A 23,900-nucleotide genomic window follows, 5' to 3' on the forward strand; every position below is an offset into this window, starting at 1 on the left:
ATCAGGACTGGAATTGTGAGTGGAGTAGTCAGTCGTGTCTACTACAGTGATTTCCAGGTTCCATGGGGATTGGTCAGGGAGAAAAAGCAGAGATCCTAGGCTGAAGATACTAGCCCAATATAGGATCTATTCACAGCCTAATCCATAGGAGCAAGGAGGATAATTATACAGCTTGCCTTTCTACAGAGGAATGGACCCAGCAATTGATTGCAGACAAGGGTATCAAGTCAAGTAAAAAAGTCGAATAACTGCAGTGACTTCATCATATTTCATTCTGAGGGGACTTGGTGAACTTTATTGATTATTACGATACAATAGTGGAAAATGTATAAATACATGAATTGATCTATATTTATTAATTTATTTTTGAAATGGTATAAATTCATCATTTTTTATGTATTTATAAATCGATTTATATGCATTTTATGTATTTATAAATTAATTTATGTTCATTTTTTAGCATATAATTCACATTTTTAATTTATTTTTTGAGATTTTTTTTACAGATATTTTTTATAGATTAATATATTTTTTACAGATTAAATTGATCTTAGAGGTAGATTATTTATTAATTGAGAGTTTTTTTTTTTCTCTCTCTTTCTCGCCTTCTTTACTAAATCTTCATAAAAATATTACGTTTGTCAGTTGAGTATTGATCATATTCATATATATCTTCATTCAATTATTGATCATATTTGTATATTCTTATTCCAATATAAGAGCGCGGCACCTTTCTTTTAAAAATGCATGCCAATAGAGGCCAATGCAACATGGGTGCTGGACCCTCCATTCATAGTCCATGTGAATATAGCCTAAAGGTGGCTATACGCTAGCAGATTTTTTTTAATGAAAGTTCAAACAAAAATATGTGTGAAAATCCTCACTACATTTGATGTCTTGAAGAATTTTGCTCAAAAGTAGTTCAAAATTTCATTTTGCTTTTAAAATTTGATCTTGGAGTGAATGGACTTTACCAAATGAAAAACACATATACCTCTGGTGCCCAACCTGCAACCCTTTGGTATATTATGCACGGCGCTCAGACCTCCGCAGCCTGTAGTGGGAACAGTTTTGTATTGTCTTCTGTAGCATATCACCAGCCACAAATGCAGTATGTCCACACTCTGATATCATTTCCTTTATTAGGTCAGAATTTTCTTTTCAAGCATTACATATATTGTATATTATGTGTAAACCTTTGGTGATGTCATGGGCCACATTTGAGGCCCCTTTAGCTCATAAGGTGACAGCCATTGGCATGCACTGTTAGAAAATCACTCATGAAAAAGTTTTCAGCCTGATCCTTCAAATTGTCTCATCACTGCATCACAAATGAGCGACAATTTGACCCCATTAACGCTTAGAAAATGGACCGTTTGAAGGGCAGGTTGGGGTGACACTCTGTCTATGTTCCCCTACTCGTTGAACGCCAAGTGTGAGTCACATGAGAGGCCTACCCCCTGATGGGTTCTTCTGGCTATGCTAGGCACCTGTAACAGAATCTCTACTTTGCATATGGGGTACAGCGGTGTATTTAGGTTTTGTGCTGCTCTAGGCAACACAAACATTGTCTGCCCCCACAGACACTGGCCAACACAACCCCCCCTTCCCCCTCCTGCGGATAGAGCCTGACATTGACCAACAACACCTCTGCCCCCCAGCTGGGAGAGCCTTCCACTACCTCCTCCCTCCGGCGATAGAGAGATGCTCATCTTCACAGCTCTGGGCATCACCGGGAAGGAGAGTCAGGCTCTACATACATCATGAAGCAGCTCACAGCTTCTCTCGGAGCCCACCTGATTCCCATGGTGTGTGTGTCCCTTCTTTCATTCCTTCTTCTAGAGGGAGGTGCTGCCCCCCTAAAAAAATGCCACCCTAGGCAAGTGCCTTGTTTGCCTTGTGGTAAATACGCCCCTGATGGGGTACCTTTACTCTGTGCCGTTATCATCTGGGACTGCCATCAGGGAAAACTCAACCTTCAGGTGGGCCTCTATTCTTAAAGATGAATGTACACAGTGTACACTTGCACCATAACTGTTTTCCAGTTAACCCTCGGGTCCCCATGACAATGTACACTCTCACTTTAGACTTGCAATTAGAAGGGACACACTGAGCCTTGTCCACATCCATCTGTCCAGCGTTTTCCACTGCCATTCCCAGCAGTGGATTGGGCTCTGTTGTGCACCTAGCGCTGGTTCCATACGTGCACTTGACGTGAACTTCCATACCTCTGTAAAGGATGGGGACCCCTGCAGTATGAGTCTGCTCCTGTTGCTATGGGAGACAGACCTTGGCGGAAGGCGTGCCGACAACATCTCCCTCGCTGATAATGGGTGTTCCACCTAAAACAGGGACACACTACCAACAGGCTGCATTAACTGACTGTTGACTTCCATTACCAAAGGCAACCACTTATTGTAATGCACCAGGATGACTCTTAAGTGTTGTCTCTTCATACTTCAGTATGCTAGTGACCCAGAGCTATACAAATGTTCCGGTTACTTGCATTACACTCCTTTAAATAACTTCAGACCAGGCAGAAGGCAAAGTTTCAACACTTTACTCCAAGACTCTGAGCATAACAAAATCCATAGTGTAATAAAACAGTTCTTTTACCTATGTCCCTAACCTTAACTCAGGCTTGTATGCTGCCCCAGCATAGCTGCATAAAGATGAAGTATATAGTAGTAAGGTCCATAGTTGTCAGTAGTATCCAGCAGCTGGTGTCATTGAATCCCCCCTACATGATGGTGGAGTTTTCAGACAAAGTGGTAAAATCCCAAGGTATGCATGTGTGTGCAAATTCTCCGGCTCCAGACCACTGCCCTTTATATATCCATGGGATCAGTGGGTCGGGCCAAGAGAAACCCGCCAAGAAAAAATGGCCTGGAAACACAATAACCCTCCCAATCTATGGCAGAACCTAACTAGCCCAATTGCAACCCTCTTGCACATTCTAAAAAAGAAACATTTTGAACATAAATTATACTAGTATGTGGCCAACTTTAGACAGTTGGCCTTTGTGGCAACTAAATATTTCAATATATATTGACAAAGTCTTTCTTGAAGTATGGAGCAAGGGCCACTTCCAGCCTATATCCTTATTGAAGTTGATACAAAACAGGATTTCAAATGGCTGACCAGGAGAATGTTGTAGGAAATGTGGGTCCTCCATAGACAATTAGCATCTCTGGGATTCAATGAACATTTTGAAGTCATCATCTAAGCCCTGAGTGGAATAAATCTAGAAATGTACATGGGAATAAAGAGTACATAAGGGACACACGAATAAGAGATTACAGATTTAGAAGTAGCTTTGTTAAAGGTACAACTCAAAAGATAAAGATTGGAGATACACAAGATCTGTGATTGTGATTGAGTATAGGATGGAAAACACTGTGTTTGTGGAAATACAGAATGCACCCAAGTATCTTCCCTACTTTTCACTGTTCAAGAGTGATCAGTGTATGCTGAACAGATTTGTTGGCTATACCTATTTTTTTTCTTTATATTTATAATGAACATTAAATCTTGACTTTTTTAGTTTTAATAGTCTAGGGATGTGTAAGACCTTCTGTCAAGTGTTTATTGCTGTGTCCCAAATAGAGAGATATCCCATTCAGATAAATGTCAAACATATTGCTTCAGGTGGATCTCAGCAATCATGTCCATCCGCCATGGCCGAGTGCTGGACCAGTTCATCTAGCTGGGGAATAAGAACCAAAAATGTATAGGATTTACCACACTACTGCACTGTGGAAAACTCTTTTTCTAAATTGTACAGAATTATACAAGATGCAGCTCTTATGTGCTTCATGCTTGCAAGTGCTTTTTTCAAACAGTATAGAAATTTAGCATTTCTGTCTGTCCAGTCCTCAGATTTACAAAGCCCTGCCAGACAGGATAACCATGCTGATGAACTGAATTTATCGAAGTTCAGAAATACAACTTCCCCCAACGTGTGACCGGACTGTAAGGCTCCATGTACACGGGACGTTTGGAAAACACTTCTGAACGATAGAAAATGACTGCTGGAAAACGTAGGTTAAAAACGTCTGTTTAGCCACGTTTGCATAACGCGTTTATGAGCGTTTATGCGCGTTTAGAATCGTTTTTAAAGATAACCTCATTAGACCTTCCAGAATGCACTGAAAAACAGTAAAAAATTAACTATTTCAGACATTTTGAGAGAAATAGAGAGAGCAGAAGCAGAGGAAGCAGTATTTGTTGAGATTAGCTGTCTTTTTTTTTTGTGGTGTTTGGATGTGTTCCAGCTCATTTCTGTGCAGAAATTATTGCAGCAGTGTCTAACATATTTTCTTTCATGCAAAACCTCAAAGTATGGTGTACCAGGTCCATTTGAGTACCGGGATAACGCTTTGCATGCATTTTTCATGATGAAAAAAAGGCTCTGGACAGCATTTGGAAATGGAAGAGTTAGCCGCGTTTAGCCACGTTTGCACGCATTTACAAGCGTTTGGCGTTTGAAATGCTGATAAAATCTACTCCTGAACGCAAGTTTGGTGTGTTCAAAAAAACAACTGAAAACCCAATTGCCTGTAAACAACTGTAAACGACTGTAAACGATGATGTGTACATGGACACATAGGAAAACAATAATGAGAGTTCAGGGGCTTCTGAAAAAAACACAGAAAAGCTCCTAAACGTGAGTTCATCAGCTGCAGTGTTCATGGAGTCTAAAGGATCAGCTGTGAAATGAAGAGCTCATCCCTCGGCTCACTCTGTTCTCTTCTAATATCTATATTCCTGGAAAGTACATGTGCGGAGTGCTGTACCCTCCTTCTCCAGCAGATCACAGGAGCCTAAATTCAGTTGAAATTCATATAATTACATTTGTTGCAATAACAAAATGGTGATTTCTTAAAGGGTTATTTTGGGTAATAAAACCCAAAAAAGAAACATTTGAGAAATTAGTTTAGCAGTCTTCAGGCTAGGTTCACACCTATGCAGGTTGCGTTTGAGTCATTTCTGCATTGCGTTTTGTATTGCGTTTTTGCCACATTTTTGATGCGTTTTGTGATTTTTTCCCATTTTAAAATGTTTCTTGTTGCTAGGCAGATTTAAAATGCAAAACGCAGCAAAAAAGTAATACATGGTTTTCTGTAGCGTTTCCATTGAAGTCTATAGAACAAAAAATGCTACTTTTTTTTCAAAAAAGTCCCTGACCCTTTCCAAAGAATGCAGCGGGTGAAAACGCGGAGATGTGAATGTGTCCCATAGGAAATCATGTTAAATGGACTGTACTGCGTTTCTATAAAATGCAAAACGCTGCAGAAACGCTTAGGTGTAAACCTTGGGTTAGATGTGATGGTTTCACTAGTTTTTACTTTTCATGCTAACAACATTTTCAGCAAGTACAGAAAATACCTGCTCTTGCCAGAAATGCAGTATCCTTGTAACTTTTTTTGAGTTAATTTGTATAGACTACTAATCCTATCATCCCAAGTAATAAATAAGAAGGTAGACAAGTTTGTGCAATCTGGGTGACAGCCATAGCTCCATAGATATAGTGAAGGCATCAGGACAGGAAGTGTACTATTCACACAATTACCGAGCAAAAATAAAGGCCTGAATAAAAATAAGCCTGAAAAAAGGAAAACTAATGCAGCCACCACCTCTAGGGACGGGCAAGCTGCAATATATTGAATGTTTGTTTTGTGTTTAGATACACTTCAAAAAATACATAACTTTTTTTTTTTTTTTGTTTATATCGGTCTAGAGTTCAGCTTCAGTATGTCTCGTGGTTCTTCCATTCATCACAGCCTTAGACTGAGGCTGTATCCAGTGTGAATACCAATGAGGAGGGTAACACAATTGTCCATAGAGTGAAGGCAACTAGTAACATTGCCTCCGGCAATAACAGAACCATGCGTTAACCCCTTCATGCCCAAGGCCAAAACAAACTAACATCCAAGTCCAATTTAGCAACTTTGACATGTGTAGGTATAATTGTACATATCATCACAACTACTTAGTATATCCGGGAGCATTAGACTTTTTTTTTCAGGGCAGACTGGACTTTCATTTGGTGGGAAGTATTAATGGATGTTTATAGATTTTTTTGTTTTTTATCGAAGGAAAACTGGCCCAAATTAAAAACCTTTTTTATTAAACTGTATATATTTATGCTGTATATATCATGCACCACCACTAAAAACCTGCAAAATAAATTCTCCTACTGTCGATCACAGCAATACCACATACAGTATGTGTGTGATTTGCTCTTTGTATTTGTACTCGGGCAAGAAACAATTGTACATATTTTTTTCTGTCCAACCTAAACACACTACACTAACATTCGCACTGACGCTAATGACCACTTTCACTGCCACTAACTGCCACTTACACTGCCACTAATGACCACTTTCACTGCCACTAACTGCCACTTACACTGCCACTAATGACCACTTGCACTGTCGCTAACTGCCACTTACACTGCCACTAATGACCACTTGCACTGTCGCTAACTGCCACTTACACTGCCACTAATGACCACTTGCACTGTCGCTAACTGCCACTTACACTGTCACTAATGACCACTTACGCTGCCACTAACTGCCACTTACACTGCCACTAATGACCACTTGCACTGTCGCTAACTGCCACTTACACTGCCATTAACTGATATTTATACTGCCACTGAAAGTAACTGGCACACTGCCACTAACACTGTCACCTACACTCACTAACCCCCACTACACATATATGCGGCTGTGAATGGACTCCTGTGCCTGTGACACGCAGGGAAGAAGTTCCTGCACTTCTTCCGAAAATGCAGCCCGTACAGGAACCTCGGTTCCCAGTACAGTTGTGTTTTCCAGTGCGGGCAGCGTGCCATCCGCGGGTCCGCATTTCTCTGTGCGGGTGGTGCAGCCGCACAGATGTGAACCTAGCGTTAACTAGGTAAAGAACTGAACAAGTTAAAGTGTTACTAAACCCACAACAGTAAAATCGGTCTGTTTATGCAGTAAAGCATGCTTGTCATACGCACTGTGGAACCTAAGGGGTTAATACTCCACATTGTATAAAAAGGCTGTCTGATCCTGACTTCTCTGATACTCCCCTTCTTCCACAGTCTCCAATCCATTTACTGATAGTACAGAGCTCTGGGAGTCACTCTGCACATGCTCAGTATTGGTGTGTATTGCATTTTTTTTTTTCTTGGGGGAGTGCATGTGATCAGCACAGGGCTTATAAATACTGTCCAGACAGAGGGTCAGGGGTCCTGCAGCCTCATAGGACATTAAGAAGAGAATGAAAACTCCTCCTACAAGCTTTAACCAGTGCTCTGCTGGACACTGATAACAGTCACAAGACTGCTTTATCTGCTGATGGGAAAAGGTATTTAGCAGTTTATATTTACTAAAATAATTGCACTTCCATGTTCTGTGTACTGTGGGAGACCAGATATAGTGAATGCTTTTTTTTTGTACAGACTTCTCATTAGGGGGGATGAATAGATACAATGTTTTGTTGCCTCACTAACACCCAGTCATCGGTCATACCGATCCAGGGGTGGACTGACAACTCATGGGGCCCCCGGGTAATAGGGGATCATGGGGCCCCTGTGTCCTTGTGCAAACTCAAAAAAGCTTATGGAAAAGGTACCAGGGGCATCTCATGGGGCCCCCTACTGACCCTGGGCCCTCGGGCAGTGCCCGAGTTTCCAAATGGTCAGTCCGCCCCTGGACAGGGGGAACCCCCCCACCACCACCACCAGAACACACTGGCTGCCAATACTGATCAGATGCCAATCGCATGTTGATTTTCCAGCATGCCCATTTGACAGAAGCCAGTGTACAAACTGGCTGGTTGTCAATTTTCAGCCCATGTGTACGTGGCTTTAGACCAGATCAGCAGGTAATTTCACAATTTGCAGAAAATGCACTTAGCCTGAAAAAGATAAATTAATACAGCCACCACATCTAAGGGCTGGTAAGCTATAATATATTACACCTTTGGTCCTGTGCTTAAAGTGGTTCTAAAGGCTCGAGATTTTTTACCTTCATGCATTCTATGCATGAAGGTAAAAAATCTTCTGTGTGCAGCGCCCCAGTGCCCCCCCCCAATCCTTACCTGAGCACCCTCCAATCCAGCAACGTACTTGACAGCCAATGCTGTCTGGGGCCTCTTCTTCCTCATTGGCTGAGAAAGCAACGAGAGCCCATTGGCTCCTGCTGCTGTCAATCACAGCCAGTGAGCCAATGAGTAGAGAACGGGCAGGGCAGGGCTGAGCCACGGCTCAATGTGTCTTATGGATGCATAGAGCAACAGCTCAGGGACGAGCATGCAGAGGTGCCCCAAGGGCGAGCTGTGGGGGCACAGCTCAAGAAGGAGGAGCCAGGAGCACCAGAGGGGACCTGAAAAGAAGAGGATCAGGGCTGATCTGTGCAAAATCACTGCACAGAACAAGTAAGTATGGGGCCCCCTACTGACCCCGGGCCCTTGGGCAATGCCCGAGTTTCCAAGTGGTCAGTCCGCCCCTGTACCGATCCCAACTTTGAAATTCTTCACTGTGAGTCGCACAATTTCAAATTTGGAGGACATGCTGATTTGAGGTGCAATTTGCAAGACATCTGACACAGATGTCTGTGCAAATTGCACCAAAACTAGTGCATGCAATTTGGAACTGCACTGATATGACCCCTGTAATTGCGGACAATAGGGTGCGACTTGCCATGCGATTTGCAAGTCGTATGGCATGCAAGTCGCATGCCAAATCGCACCCAGTGTGACCGGGGACTAACAGACAAGTCTGTTGTTTTTCCTCTTCACAGAGGAGAGACAACAGAGGGAAGGGCTGCACAGTGAGCGATCATTGTGGTAGCCAATCAGAGGCTATCACAGCGATTATATGATCGGGATCATGTGGTTAAGACAAAGTGTTAGCTCTCTGTCATTATTCTCTGTGTGCAAAACCATATGTAGTGGAAGATTTTTTTAATGATTGTGCTGAGGTTAATATGTGTCTGTGAGATGCTTGCTTGGGGGACAGGCAGGGCCGTGGATAAGGGGGTACCACCAGTCCTCCTGTACGGGGCCCAGGACAGCAGGGGGGCCCAGGCAGCTATGTGAATCGGAAGTGGGCAGGGAAGGTGATCAGCACAGTGTGGGGGACAGTTACTGGAACCAATCCCCTGTATGGCTCTCTCTTCAGCAGCTGAAAGCTGGCTTCTCCCACTGGCTTTCAGCTGCTGTAGAGAGAGTCGTACAGGGGATTGGTTCCAATAATTGCCCCTTCCTTTCTTTAATGAACACAATGAGTGATTGGTACTGATCACTCACTGTGTTCATTCGTAACTGAAGCATAGTAAACTGTGTTTTTTGGGGGGGCGGGGTGGGACCCTGTCAGGTTTGCTGTATGGGGCCCCGTGGCTTCTGTCAGCAGCCCTGGACACAGGAATCAAAGCATATGTCATAGGTTCAAGGAAGTCTGGGTTTTGTTAAACCATGCCTCTGAAGCCACTTCCACCTATAACAGTTTGGCCACAACCCCTTTTTTTTTTGCTGTGGTGCACTACTCACACTGCAGGGCACTACCTCCCAGAAGTTTCCCTCGTTCTCATGTTTCAAAGTTGGGAGGTATGTGAATGATGACAAATATGTCAGGGATGCTTGTGCGGAACGATCATCAGCACAATAAGTTGGAGTTGGTCATTTGAATATGTGCACTGCTCTTACCCAGTATACTATGAGTAAGGCTTTGTGAAGACGAAACGCGTCCGTTTGGGGATCCTGTATTTAAGTAACCAATAAAGATTTACATTAATAGGTTGTTTGAGTCCTCAGCACTCCCCCCCCCCCCCATACGGCTTTTTCAACTTCCGCCTACTGGGTAAGAGCATATGTCCACAATATAGGTAGCCGACAACTCGGAGAGCTTCTTAACCCCTTCATGCCTAAGGGTAAAACAAATCTTAATGCCTAAGCACAAATTTGCAACGTTAACATGTGTTAGTAAAACCGTCTATATCATCACAACTACTTTGTACATCCAGGTGGATTATGCCTCATTTTTTTCAGGACAAATTTGGCTTTCATTTGGTAGTAAATGGTAATGGATATCTCCTGGTTTTTTTTATTATCAAAGGCAAACTGGCCCAAAATAGTAAAAAAATATTTTTTTTAAATTTAGCTGTGTGTTTCTTGTGACTACCATAACCTACCACCAAAGAACTACCTAAAATAAATTTTCCAGCTCTTGACGATTGCAGGGATACCATATATGTGTATGTTATTTGTTGTTTGTACCAGTAGTACAGCCCAGAAACAATAGTGCACATTTTGTTTTTTGTTGTTTTTTTTTTACCCAAAACACATTGACACTAACTGACACTGATATCAATTTTTTTTTTTAAATCCTGACCTTTGACCCTGACATTTTGACCTTGAACTTTGACCTTGACCTTGACCCAAACACTTACCCTGGCACTGAACTAGATCAAACCTTGATCTAGGTATTTTTTATTTATTTTTTAATTTTATTTTTTAATATTTATTTCTTTTTCTTTTTTTTTTTACAAACATTTTTCCCCTCTATGCCAGGAGTTAGAGATATACAATGTATCTCTCTCCTCCATTCATAGAGAGGAAAAAAAACACAAGGGGGCCGAGCTTTACAGTGACTGATCATTGAGATAGCCAATCAGAGGCTATCACAGCAATCATGTGACCCGAAATCAGGAGTCCCTGGTCCCGATCGTTAGAACGGGACCCGGGGCTCTCAGTGACACTGCGGTTTTTTTGCTGGGAACGCACTGTGTGGTGCGTTCCCAGCAGAAAGACAGGTACGCAAATATGCGGCCCCATGGAAAAAAGCCCAGTTCTATGAGGCAGCATATTTGTGTTACGTCGGCGTCAAGGGGATATGGACCATATGCATACAAAACCATTGATAGAATCCTATGAGCTGTCTTAATGTATGAAAGATATCCATCTCAATAAAACCAGTGGACACCAGAAATATTCTGTCATAATAATTGTTCAAGGACCCATTTAGAACTATGCGTCTGCATAGAAGTGCGTTGTAGCATTAAAGTGGTTGTAAAGGTTGAAGGTTTTTTTACCTACCCCTTAATAGTTACCTCAGCCTCACCGCGATCCAGCAATGTGAATGACAGCCTCGGCTGTCCCGGGTCTCTGCCTCCTTATTGGCTGAGACAGCAAGAGCAAGCCATTAGTTCCTGCTGTTTTCAATAACAGCCAGTCAGCCAATGAGGAGAGAGGAGGGTGGGGCCAAGCCAAGGCTCCCTGTGTGAATGGACACACAGAGCAGCGGGTGCCCCTAAAGAAAGCTGCTTGCTGTGGGGGCACCCAACAGACAGGAGGAAGCCTGCGGGGGACCCAAGAAGAGGAGGATCCGAGGTGCTCTGTGCTAAACCACTGCACACAGCAGGTAAGTATAGGCATGTTTGTTATTTTACAAAAAAAAATGAATCTTTAAGCTGTCTATAAACAGATTTTTTTTTTTGTTTAGCAGTGAGCTGAAAACTAACAGACACAAAGTGGATGGAGGAATCCCCTTGCTGCGACATTGTATTCTGAGAGCTGCACCCACTGCAGTCAAAAAACACTGAAAAGTGGCTGTAGCTGATTTCCCACATGTCCCATCAACATAAATCGATCAAATGATTGACTTCTGGAATGGCCACAAACTGGTTGTAAGACAGGTGGGTTGTTGTGCATTAATGTACATTTCCTTAATGCATTGGGATGTGTTTTTGATGCATTTTTCACTTTAGGATTTGTAGTGGATACATTTATTGGCCATTGACCAAGGCTTGTTAACACCTTTTGCCAACGCACCAAAATGTATAACGTGACACTGACTTCTACATAGACTTTAAAAAGCTCTAAAAAGCAGAAACGGATCGTCTTGTATTTTTAAAAACACGCCACAGTGCTGAGATGAGAACAGGCACTATTTTTATTATGAGGTAGCTGGACACATGACATTTAATGTATAGCAATGAAAATGTATAGCAACTGTAAATGGGCCCTAAAAGTGGAAAACATTATAAAATTGATTTACTTAAGATGGCCATAGAAAGCAAAACATAATCTTCCCAACCACATTCAAATGTTCAGAGAATTTTCCTACAAATTTTCCCAATACTTTTCAAGATTCAAAAATTCTATCCATTTATGGCATAGATCCGGGGTCTCCAAACTTTCTAAACATAGGTTCAGTTTACTGTACATCAGACTTTCGGGGGGCCATTGGGAGTAGATATTGTCCCGGCATTAGTGGGAGTAAACAACGCATCTTTGGTGTTAGGGGGAGGAATAGTGCCCCTTCATTGCTGTAAGTAGGAAGAATTGTGCCCAATTGTTGGTGTCAGTGGGAGGAATTGTGCCTCATCATTACTGTCAGTTTGAGGAATAGTGTCCAATTGTTGGTGTCATTGGAAGGAAGTAGTGCCCCATCATTGGTGTCAGTGGCAGGAATAATGCCCCATCATTGGTGTCAGTGGAAGGAATAGTATCCTATTGTTAGTGTCAGTGGGAGGGAAATAGTGCCTCATCAATGATGTCAGTAGAAGGAATAATGCCCCATTATTGGTGTCAGTGGGAGGAATAATACCCCATCATTGGTGTCAGTTTGAGGAATAGTGCCCTACTGTTGGTGTCATTGAGGGGGAAATAGTACCCCATTGTTGGTGTTGGTAGCAGGAATATTGCCCTTTAATGGTATCAGTGGGAGGAATAGTGCCCCATCAATGGTGTCAGTGGGAGGAATAGTGCCCCATCGTTAGCGTCAGTGGGAGGAATAGTGCCCCATCAATGGTGTCAGTGGGAGGAATAGTGCCCCATCGTTGGCGTCAGTGGGAGGAATAGTGCCCCATCGTTGGCATCAGTGGGAGGAATAGTGCCCCATCGTTGGTGTCAATGGGAGGAATAGTGCCCCATCATTGGTGTCAGTGGGAGGAATAGTGCCCCATCATTTGTGTCAGTGGGAGGAATAGTACTCCATCGTTGGTGTCAGTGGAAGGAATAGTGCCCCAACGTTGGTGTCAGTGGGAGGAATAGTGCCCCATCGTTGGCGTCAGTGGAAGGAATAGTGCCCCATCGTTGGTGTCAATGGGAGGAATAGTGCCCCATCATTGGTGCCAGTGGGAGGAATAGTGCCCCATCGTTGGTGTTAATGGGAGGAATAGTGCCTCATCATTGGTGTTAGTGGGAGGAATAGTGCCCCATCATTGGTGTCAGTGGGAGGAATAGTACTCCATCGTTGGTGTCAGTGGGAGGAATAGTGCCCCATCGTTGGTGTCAGTGGGAGGAATAGTGCCCCATCGTTGGTGTCAGTCGGAGGAACAGTGCCCCATCGTTGGTGTCAGTGGGAAAAATAGTGCCTCATTGTTGACGTCACTATCAATAATTATACTCCATTGTTGGTGGGAGGAAAGGAATAGTGCTTTGTATCAGTGGGAGGAAAAGTGCACTGAGGGCCAGATAAAGGCAAGGAAAGGTCCACATCCAGCCCCTGGGCCGCAGTTTGGAGACCACTGGCATAGATGGATAGAATTTTAAATCTTGAAAAGTATTAGGAAAAATTGTACGAAAACTCACAGAACATTTGAATATCATTGGGAAGATTATGTTTGCTTTTAACAATTGATTTTGGAATGGCTGGACTGTACCAAACAAACGCCACATTCACTGCTAGAAATGTACTGTGCCTTTGGTTAGTTTACACTTGCAGTTGTGGGGGGATGACGGTCAAAATAGGTAGTCAAGCTGCTGTTTTACCACCCCCCCTTTCCTCTTGAAGCTACTAAAGCAGCCAGATATGCAGCGGCCATGATGCTTGTGAGCAATGCAAGTGAATGGGGCCGCTCTGCAAATGCAAATGCTAGGCTTACAGTTGTGCAGTATTCAAATTTAAGAAAGACATTCTTCTCAATTATTAGTAGATCGGCTCTTGCAGGTGTGACTATTTATTATATGGCAGATAACTCCATTTCTCCTCCCGAGGGTGTTCCTGTATACCCATAGTTATTTTCATGATGTCTCAGGTGAACCAGTTATTAATTAATAATTATATAACTTTTTTACTTTTTTCTTCCCTTTCTCATATATTAAAAAGGAAAGTACAAATTACTAGTAATTATTATAATAATTATACTAATTACTAGTCATTTGTACTTTCCTTTTTAATATATGAGAAAGGGAAGAAAAAAGTAAAAAAGTTATATATTGTCAAGGTGGCCATGGATCCTTAGATTTTTTGTTCTGTTTGGTCAATGCATCTGGTTTTTACAGGATCTGTGCATCCAAGTTGTAATCCTTTGTATTCTGATTGTACTTTTATGTTATTGAAGATTCTGTAAGCACTGTTCCACTTTTCCATTTTCTTGACAATAAGGCTCCTTGTACACTGCGGCTGATAAACTGACGTTTAGGAGCTTTTCTGCGTTTTTTCAGCAGCCCCTGAACTCTCCCTAATGTTTTCCTATGTGTCCATGTACAGGCAGTTGAGTTTACAGTCGTTTTTTTGAACGCACCAAACTTGCGTTCAGGAGTAGATTTTATCAGCGTTTCAAACTCCAAACACTTGTAAACGCGGCTAACCGTGTTTATTAGTGTTTGAATTTGGAAAATCTTCCGTTTCCAGATGCTGCCTAGGGCCTTTTTTCATCATGAAAAATGCATGCTAAGCATTTCCCCTGTTCTCAAATGGACCTGGTACACCATACTTTGAGGTTTCGCATGAAAGAAAATATGTTAGACACTGCTGCAATAATCTCTACACAGAAATGAGCTGGAACACATCCAAACACCAAAAAAAAAAGACAGCTAATCTCAACAAATACTGCTCTCTCTGCTTCTGCCCTCTCTATTTCTCTCAAAATGTCTGAAATAGTTAATCTTTTACTGTTTTTCAGTGCATTCTGGGCATTTTGGAAGGTCTCCTGAGGTTATCTTTAAAAAACGCTTGTAAACGCAAATGCTCATAAATGCGCATAAACACTCATAAATGCGGTATGCAAACGCGGCAAAACATACTTTTTTTAACCTACAGTTTCCATTGTTCAGAAATGTCCTGTGTACATGGAGCCTAAGGCCCCATGTACAAGGGACACTTCTGAATGATGGAAACTTACTGCTGAAAAATGTAGGTTAAAAAAGTCTGTTTAGCCGCGTTTGCATAATGCGTTTATGCGCGTTTGCGTTTAGAAGCGGTTTTTAAAGATAAAGACAGGAGAACCTCCTAAATGCCCAGAATGTACTGGAAAGTGGTAAATTATTAACTATTTCAGACTGTTTTAGAGAAATACAGAAAGGAGAAGCAGAGAGAGCAGTATGTGTTGAGATTAGCTTAGGTGTGAGTTGCTCAGTAACATTTCTTGTGGTTCCAAGGGTGGGAAAGGTGTCTGGTGGAGTGAGTCATTAAGGCCACCAGGCTGGGGGTCTTCATGAGGAATTTGAAGTGTGAATAGTCATTAACATATCTTTTGTTTCCAAGGGTGGGAGAGGTCTGAGGTGTGAATTGGTCATTACAATGTGTGACAAGCTTAGTAGGAACATCCTGTGTTCAGTGTTTTGTCTATTTGGGTACCTTGAAAATGCTTTGCATGCATTTTTCATGATGAAAAAAGACTCTGGACTGCATCGGGAACGGGAAGAGTTAAAAAAAATGTTCAAACACGAATGCTTTTAAACGCGATTTGCCGCGTTTATAAGCATTTATGAGCATTTGCGTTTAGAAGCGTTTTTTTAAAGATAACCTCAGGAAAAAAATTAACTATTTCAGACGTTTTGAGAGAAATAGAGAGAAAAGAAGCAGAGAGAGCAGTATTTGCTGAGATTAGCTGTCTTTTTTTTGTGGTGTTTGGATGTGTTCCAGCTCATTTCTGTGCAGAAATTATTGCAGCAGTGTCTAACATATTTTCTTTCATGTGAAACCTCAAAGTATGGTGTACCAGGTCCATTTGAGTACCTGGAAAACGCTTTGCATGCATTTTTCATGATGAAAAAAGGCTCTGGACAGCATCTGGAAATGGAAGATTTTCCAAACGCTTATAAACGCGGTTAGCTACGTTTACAAGCGTTTTGCGTTTGAAACGCTGATAAAATCAACCGCTGAACACAAGTTTGGTGCGTTCAAAAAAACGACTGTAAACTCAACTGCCTGAAAACAACTGTAAATGAAAATGTGTACATGGACACATAGGAAAACATTAGGGTGAGTTCAGGGGCTGCTGAGAAAAACCTGAACAGCTCCTAAACGTGAGTTTGTCAGCTGCAGTGTACATGAACCCTAAAAGTTGTTTGGGTTGGAAAAAAAAAAAAAAGACATTCAGGAGGGGGCATTGTCACCTCCTGATTGCCTGTCAGCTGCAGCTATATCACTGTTTGAAAAGTGATCACTCTGTGGATCACTCTTCAGGCAGCAAGGCAGGTATAAATGAGCCCTTACATCAGTACTGGGTGGATGATCATGAAGAAGTGTTGTGCCAATAGCAATTATTTTGTCCTTGGCACAGCAACCAGAAGTACTAGGTCACACCTGCAGCGGGGCACTCACAATACCATCAGCAGCACAATACAGCATGTGACTCCAGCAGAACTTGCTCAGGGAGACGTCTTCATTGAAGGGTACACACCCACTCTATGGATCTCCTACCCAATCAGAAGTCAGATCTGAGCCCAGCCCACTCCTTAGAGTGTAGCAACAGCACTGTCACTGTTATGAAAACTGCGGAAGACAATTTAACTCTGTAATTCCCTATTCTGCGTCCTGCTAGCCGTTCACACTGACGGTGCCAATCACATTACTACAGACCAGGGGCAGACTGACAACTCTTGGGGCCCCCAGGAAATAAGGGATCATGGGGCCCCTGTGTCCTTGCCCAAACTCAAAAAAGCCTATGAAAAAGGTACCAGGGGCATCTCATGGGGTCCCCCACTGACCCCGGGTCCTCGGGCAGTGCCCGAGTTTCCAAATGGTCAGTCTGCCCCTGCTACAGACAGGACAATCAGCTGATCTATGGCCTTTGATGGCTTTGCTTCACTTTAATTTATGAAGCACAGACATGATTCTGAGTGGACTGTTCCTTTAATCAGTTAATTGAAAAGTATGCAGACTATGAAGCCAACCACAAAGGATGTCTGTAGAAGTGCGCTGTTTACATAACAGAGGCTCTACCACGCTTTCACTAAATACTGACCCCGCTAAGATGAAATTCTATATTTGTAGCAGATCCCTGCTAGGAGCAATCCATATGGCATCAAGCCTGCCTGGGACGCCGCTGAAAATCAGCACGCTTATAATCTACAACCACGCAGCGATTCGGACGCACACTTGCGGAAGGAAGAGAGACTAGCAGCTGGTCTGTAGCGATGATGACCGTTGTGTGATGTCCAGGGGCGGACTGACAACTCATGGGGCCCCCGGGCAATAGGGGATCATGGGGCCCCTGTGTCCTTGCCCAAACTCAAAAAAGCCTATGAAAAAGGTACTAGGGGCATCTCATGGGGCCCCCTACTGACCCCGGGCCCTCGGGCAGTGCCCGAGTTTCCAAATGGTCAGTTCGCCCCTGGTGATGTCATACCCCTAGTAAATGTCTCTGCCATCATTTATGGCGTCTGTCTGCACATGAACACAATGATAAAACGAACATCAGGTTTGGCGAGCACATAGCTTTTTAACTACATGTTAATATAATTAATTTATTACTTGTTATTGTAATGTAAGGCTGACCATACACTATACAACCCGATTGTACAATCTTCTTCAGATCTACTATCAACTATGTAATGCAAGGGCCTGCCAGATCATTATTACATAAACATGAACTATTTAGAAGTGATCTTATATTACATAGTTGTGGTCACTCTTAAGGCCGGTTCACACCATAGAAACGCAGTCCAGATGCATTCCAGATGCATTTCTGCATTTGTGCATTTTTTATGCGTTTTTGACATGTTTCAGTGCGTTTTTGATGCATTTCAATTAATTTTTTCCCCTCTCTTCAACTGAAATAGGGAAATGTGCATTCCAGTTCGTTTTTGATACATTTTGCTGCGTTCCAGTGTGTTCTGGCGTGTTTTTAATGCGTTTTACCACGTTCCAGTACAGTTTAGTGCAGAAAAAATGCAGCCTGAAAATGCAGCCTTTTTTTTCTGCAACCAGAACGCTCTGATGTGAACTATGACATTAATAACCTTTCTGTGTGTTTTGGATGCAGAAAAAAAGCACACTGAAACGCATGTAGTGTGAACTGGCTAATTCATTCTAGGTTCACACCTATGCGTTTTTTTTTTGCTGCATTTTGCAGAAACGCACAGCAGTCCATTTAACATGATTTCCTATGGGACAGGTTCACATCTCAGTGTTTTTCACCTGGTGCGTACATGTACATTTTAGATAAGACCGCTTTAATTATGGACAATAGGGTGCAACTTGGCATGCGATTTGCAATTCGCATGGCTTGCAAATTGCCAATTCGCATCCAGTGTGACCAGAGACTAAGGCTGATCATACACTATACAATTTTCTGTCCAATTTCTGCCCAATTTCCTTTAGATTTACCTTCAACTATGTAGTGCAAGGGCTTGCCTAATTGGCTACAATTGAAAGCTTTGTTTAGGTTTGACCTCCTATTATATGGTTTTTGGTAAATCTAAAGCAATTTTTTAAAGAAAATTGCATAATGTACGATGAAATTTTGTACTTGTAGCAGGGGCGGACTGACGATTTGGAAACTCGGGCACTGCCCGAGGGCCCGGGGTCAGTAGGGGGCCCCATGAGATGCCCCTGGTACCTTTTTCATAGGCTTTTTTTAGTTTGGGCAAGGACACAGGGGCCCCATGATCCCCTATTGCCCAGGGGCCCCATGATTTGTCAGTCCGCCCCTGATTTGTAGCAGATCCCTGCTAGGAGCAATCCATATGGCATCAAGCTTGCCTGGGATGACGCCAAAAATCAGCACACTTATAATCTTAAACCACGCGGCAATTCGGATGCACACTTGCGGAAGGAATAGAGACCAGCAGCTGGTCTGTAGCGACGATGACCGTTGTGTAATGTCATACCCCTAGTAAAAGTCTCTGCCATCATTTATGGCGTCTGTCTGCACATGAACACAATGATAAGAAAATTGTATAGTGTATGGCCAACCTCAGAGTGAGTGCACACAGATGCAAAGCAGCTGCAGGAGATCAGCAGGAGAACGTTAAGAAAAATCGGCAATTGTTTATGATAAGCAAGCTAAAGTTTGGTTGGTTAGAGTTTAAATCTCAATGCAATCATAGAACTTATCACCACTCACCAGATACATTTAACTGACCACCAAGGAACCATCTCACCCGGCCTTGAGTGAAGTCACAGTCCTTCACTGTCTGATATGGCTTTACCCAAATCAGCCTCTCCCTGGCCAAGACCCCCCAAAATGTCTCGGGGTCCTCCAGAGAACACTGCACCAGGTCTTGGTAGGTGTGCACATTGGGTAAGGCAGTTGCTTCGGGCATGTAGGAATGGATATCCCACTGAGGTCCAAGAACATGCTGAGCTGGTTGGACCACCGGTTGGACCTTCTGTTTCTGGTAGGAGACACAATATCTGACCCCAAGTCTTCTCCATGTACAGATCCTTGAAGAAGTAGGCTGCTTGCTGAATAGCTGGTGCAGGAGTAGTCTATTTGCCAGGTTGACTGCCATGCTGACTGATGATGAGCAAGGATGTTCAAGGAATCAGAGAAACGCTGGCAGCATAACTCTCCAAAAGTGAGTGGAAAGTTTCAGCAGGCTCCTTGGTGGAAGAGCTCCTGTGCTGATGATCACTGCAACTGCAAAACCATCTGCTAGAGCAGTGCTGATAGAATTACACAGGCCAACAGCTCCTCCTCATTTCATATCCAGGAAATAGAAGCAACTTCTTTTCTCTGTACCTCTATTACAGTTCATGGTAATCTCTGTGTAAATGCCACATGTGCTCTGGCGTTGTCCCACTCGTCATAGTTTTGTCTAGTTGCCAGTTACCTCACATTCCCGCCTTCTCAGGGTTCTTTTCTTATCTGGATGCAGATGTTTCGCTTTATCAGGGTTGCTGTTTCTGCAGGGACTGTCTCTGCTCTATCAGTCCAGGGCCACAAGACATTTCTGCTTTCTACAGGGAAATGCAATCTTGCTTCTTGATAAAAAGAGACAAGTTTATTAATAAAGGTCTTGTTCACCAAGCGTTGACTGTGCAGATGGGCATTTAAATTGGACATTCTATGCAAATCGAGGGTCCACTTCCCTGCCAGCCCAACAAAATTCACTGCAAAAAACTCTAAGACCAGGGCGTTTTTGCAGCCACTTTTATGTGCGTCAAGCGTTTTTTTTTTTTTACTGCTTCCAAATGGCCCTTCATGTTATCCTGGTGAAAAAAAGGGGAGCCCTAAGGCTTGGGACTTTAAAGGCTTAGTTATACCAAGGAAGTTTTAAAAAAAAGTACAAACTTTTTATTTATCAAAAAATTGTTGTAACACATAGACATACAGTATAATACATCATTCAGAGTCACAGTACAGCATCAACATCAGAATGTGAACTTACATGATAAGGATACCCAGTATAACTGTGTTTGCCTGGTCATGAAAATATGTTAAAATATGTTGTATCACCAAGATACATGATTGCAGAGATACTATTCTAATTGTTCCAACGCATTTCAGAGTGACGTCACTCCTTTCTCAGGGAAAAGAGAACAACGCTTGAATAAGGAGTGAAGGCCCTTGAAACGTGTTTCATTCCTTCCTCAGGGAAAAGATAAGAACGCTTTAGGAAGGCGTGAAGTCACTCCAAAACTCATTTCACACCTTCCTCAGGGAAAAGAGAAGAACACTTGAGGAAGGAGTGAAGTCACTCCGAAACGTGTTTCACTCCTTCCTCAGGGAAAAGAGAAGAACGCTTGAGGAAGGAGTGAAGTCACTCTGAAACGCGTTTCACTCCTTCCTCAGGCAAAAGAGAAGAACTCTTGAGGAAGGAGTGAAGGCCCCTTGAAACGCATTTCACTCCTCCCTCAGGGAAAAGAGAAGAACGCTTGAGGAAGGAGTGAAGTCACTCCAAAACTCATTTCACTCCTTCCTCAGGGAAAAGAGAAGAACACTTGAGGAAGGAGTGAAGTCATTCCGAAACACATTTCACTCCTTCCTCAGGGAAAAGAAAAGAACGCTTGAGGAAGGAGTGAAGTCACTCCAAAACTCATTTCATCCTTCCTCAGGAAAAGAGAAGAACGCTTGAGTCATTCCAAAATGCGTTTCACTCCTTCCTCAGGTAAAAGAGAAGAACTCTTGAGGAAGGAGTGAAGGCCCCTAGAAACGCGTTTCACTCCGTCAGGGAAAATAGAAGAACGCTTGAGGAAGGAGTGAAGTCACTCTGAAATGCGTTTCACTCCTTCCTCAGGTAAAGAGAAGAACGCTTGCGGAAGGAGTGAAGTCACTCCTTCCTCAGGGAAAAGAGAAGAACGCTTGAGGAAGGAGTGAAGTTACTCCGAAATGTGTTTTATTCCTTCCTCAGGGAAAAGAGAAGAAGGCTTGAGGAAGGAGTGAAGTCACTCCGAAATGGGTTTCACTCCTTTCTCAGGCAAAAGAGAAGAACTCTTGAGGAAGGAGTGAAGGCCCCTTGAAACGCGTTTCACTCCTTCGTCAGGGAAAAGAGAAGAACGCTTGAGGAAGGAGTAAATTCACTCCGAAACGCGTTTCACTCCTTCCTCAGGGAAAAGAGAAGAACGCTTGAGGAAGGAGTGAAGTCACTCAAACGCGTTTCACTCCTTCCTCAGGGAAAAGAGAAGAACACTTAAGGAAGGAGTGAAGTCACTCCGAAACGCGTTTCATTCCTTCCTCAGGAAGAGAGAAGAACGTTTGAGGAAGGAGTGAAGCCAGTCCGAAATGTGTTTAACTTCTTCCTCAGGGAAAAGAGAAGAACGCTTGAGGAAGGAGTGAAGGCCCCTTGAAACGCATTTCACTCCTTCCTCAGGGAAAAGAGAAGAACGCTTGAGGATGGAGTGAAGTCACTCCGAAACACGTTTCACTCCTTCCTCAGGGAAAAAAGAAGAACTCTTGAGGAAGGAGTGAAGTTGGTATAATTAAGGCTTTAAAGTCCCAAGCCTTAGGGGGTCCCCCTTTTTTCAGCTATATTGCAATTTTAGGGATGGTGGCTTACGATCAGGAGCTTCCTTTTTTCTCCTCCATGTTATCCTGTGTTCATGCACATGTAGACCTTTAGAATACCGTATTTCAGTAGCAGTGCGTCCAGGAGCAGCAGCAGTTTGCCAAAAAAAAAAATGGTTGACGTGTTTAAACGTGTCTAAATGCATTTTAGCGCTAGGCACATTTAGAGCTTGAGCGTTAATTCATTTCAATGGCCAGAATAAATGATTAATATGGCCAGTAAAATGATTAATATGGCCAATAAAATGAATTAACGGCCAAGTGCTTGATGCCTGTAAACGCGCCTAAAGACTTGTAAAAGAATTAGACACTTTGACAAGCTTGAGGCGTTTTTTCTCCCAAAACGCTGCTGCCAAGAGGAGGAGCCTTTTTAAAATGAAGCCTAAAAATAAAGATGACATAAAAAAAGATTAAAAATATTAAAGTCCTGGCTTACGGGAGCCTTGACATCACAGCACCTCACGGCTACCTTCTGGGCCTTCAAAATTCCACGTAAGCACAAATTTTGCAGTAGGTTAGGACACACTCTTGTGGGATTTCAAATGCCAAGCTGTCCCAGGAGGCACGTAACTTCACCTGCCTTCCATCTTTATAAAGTTCCATTAGCTTGTTACGCAGGACTTTTGACAGTTCTTTTCTGATCCTCATGGCTCAGTATCTAGCCTATTCAGTGCTTCCACGTAAGAGCTAACAAACTCATTGACTATTTTATACACTGACACTAACTGCAATTTAAAAAGCCACAGATGTGGGACATTAAACTCTAATTGGCATTTTAACCTGTGTGTGTCACCTTGTGTGTCTTTACCAAGGCCAAACATTCCAGGGTATGTAAACTTTTGATCATTGTCATTTGGGTGATTTCTGTTATCATTAAGATTTAAAAAGGAGCCAAACAACTATTTGATAATAAATGGCTTCATATGATCATCATCCTTCAATAAAAGAGCATTTTTTGGTATGATCAGTCATATTTTCAATATTAATGCCAAAATGTCACAATTTCTGCCAGGGTATGCAAAGTTTTGAGCACAACTGTATAACAGGTTGTTTTTATTTTATCAAACCCCACCCACTTTGCACCCCATGTTATTACATTTTGAAAAGAAATATAGCATTTGTCAGTGCTAGGTTTGTGCTGTTTTGTGCCACGCCAAATTTTTATTTGTGCTGCTTTTATTTTTAAGATATTAGCAATTGTTTTTTTCCAGATGATGACATCACCCAGCCCCGCTACAACAGCTAAAAGACATGATACCAGGCTGGTTGGTTAGTGCCGCGTTTGTGCTAGTTTGTGCCGTTTAAATCTCCGTTCTATCGTTTATCGTTTTTGCATTATTACCGATTAACTAAAGGTCGCTAAAGGTCACCCAGCCCACCTACAACAGCCAAAAGATACAAAACCAGGCTGGTTGGTTAGTGCCGCGTTTGTGCTGCTAAAATTTCTATTTGTGCTGTTATGGTTTTTTAGTTATAACAGCTTGTTTTTATTTTATCAAACTCCTCCCACTTTGCACCCCATGTTATGAAATCTTGAAAACAAATATGCCATTTGTTAGGTTTGTGCTGTTTTGTGCCATAAAAATTTTAATATAATGACATCACCCAGCCCCCCTACAACACGAAAAAAAAGAAATAAAAAAGGGCTGGTTGGTTAGTGCCGCGTATCTACTAGCTTGTGTCATTTTACTCTCCGGTTTATCTCCTTTTGTTTTAAAGTTA

At 42.6% G+C, this 23,900-nt stretch overlaps 1 protein-coding gene across 1 annotated transcript in view; it reads right to left on the reverse strand.

Moving 5' to 3' along the window:
* Positions 1 to 19,843, reverse strand: part of ACSS1 (acyl-CoA synthetase short chain family member 1) — a 167,223-nt gene extending 147,380 nt beyond the window's left edge. Inside the window, exon 1 of the mRNA XM_089669805.1 lies at positions 19,296 to 19,843. Within this exon, the coding sequence (XP_089525931.1) occupies positions 19,296 to 19,683 (388 nt within the window). The 5' untranslated portion in view covers positions 19,684 to 19,843. The remainder of the gene's footprint in view (positions 1 to 19,295) is intronic.
* Between the last annotated feature and the right edge of the window lie 4,057 nt (positions 19,844 to 23,900).

The sequence above is a fragment of the Staurois parvus genome, unplaced genomic scaffold (assembly GCF_062004578.1).
Source record: "Staurois parvus isolate SC_StPar_1 unplaced genomic scaffold, SC_StPar_1.0 ptg000081l, whole genome shotgun sequence".
NCBI lineage: Eukaryota > Metazoa > Chordata > Amphibia > Anura > Ranidae > Staurois > Staurois parvus.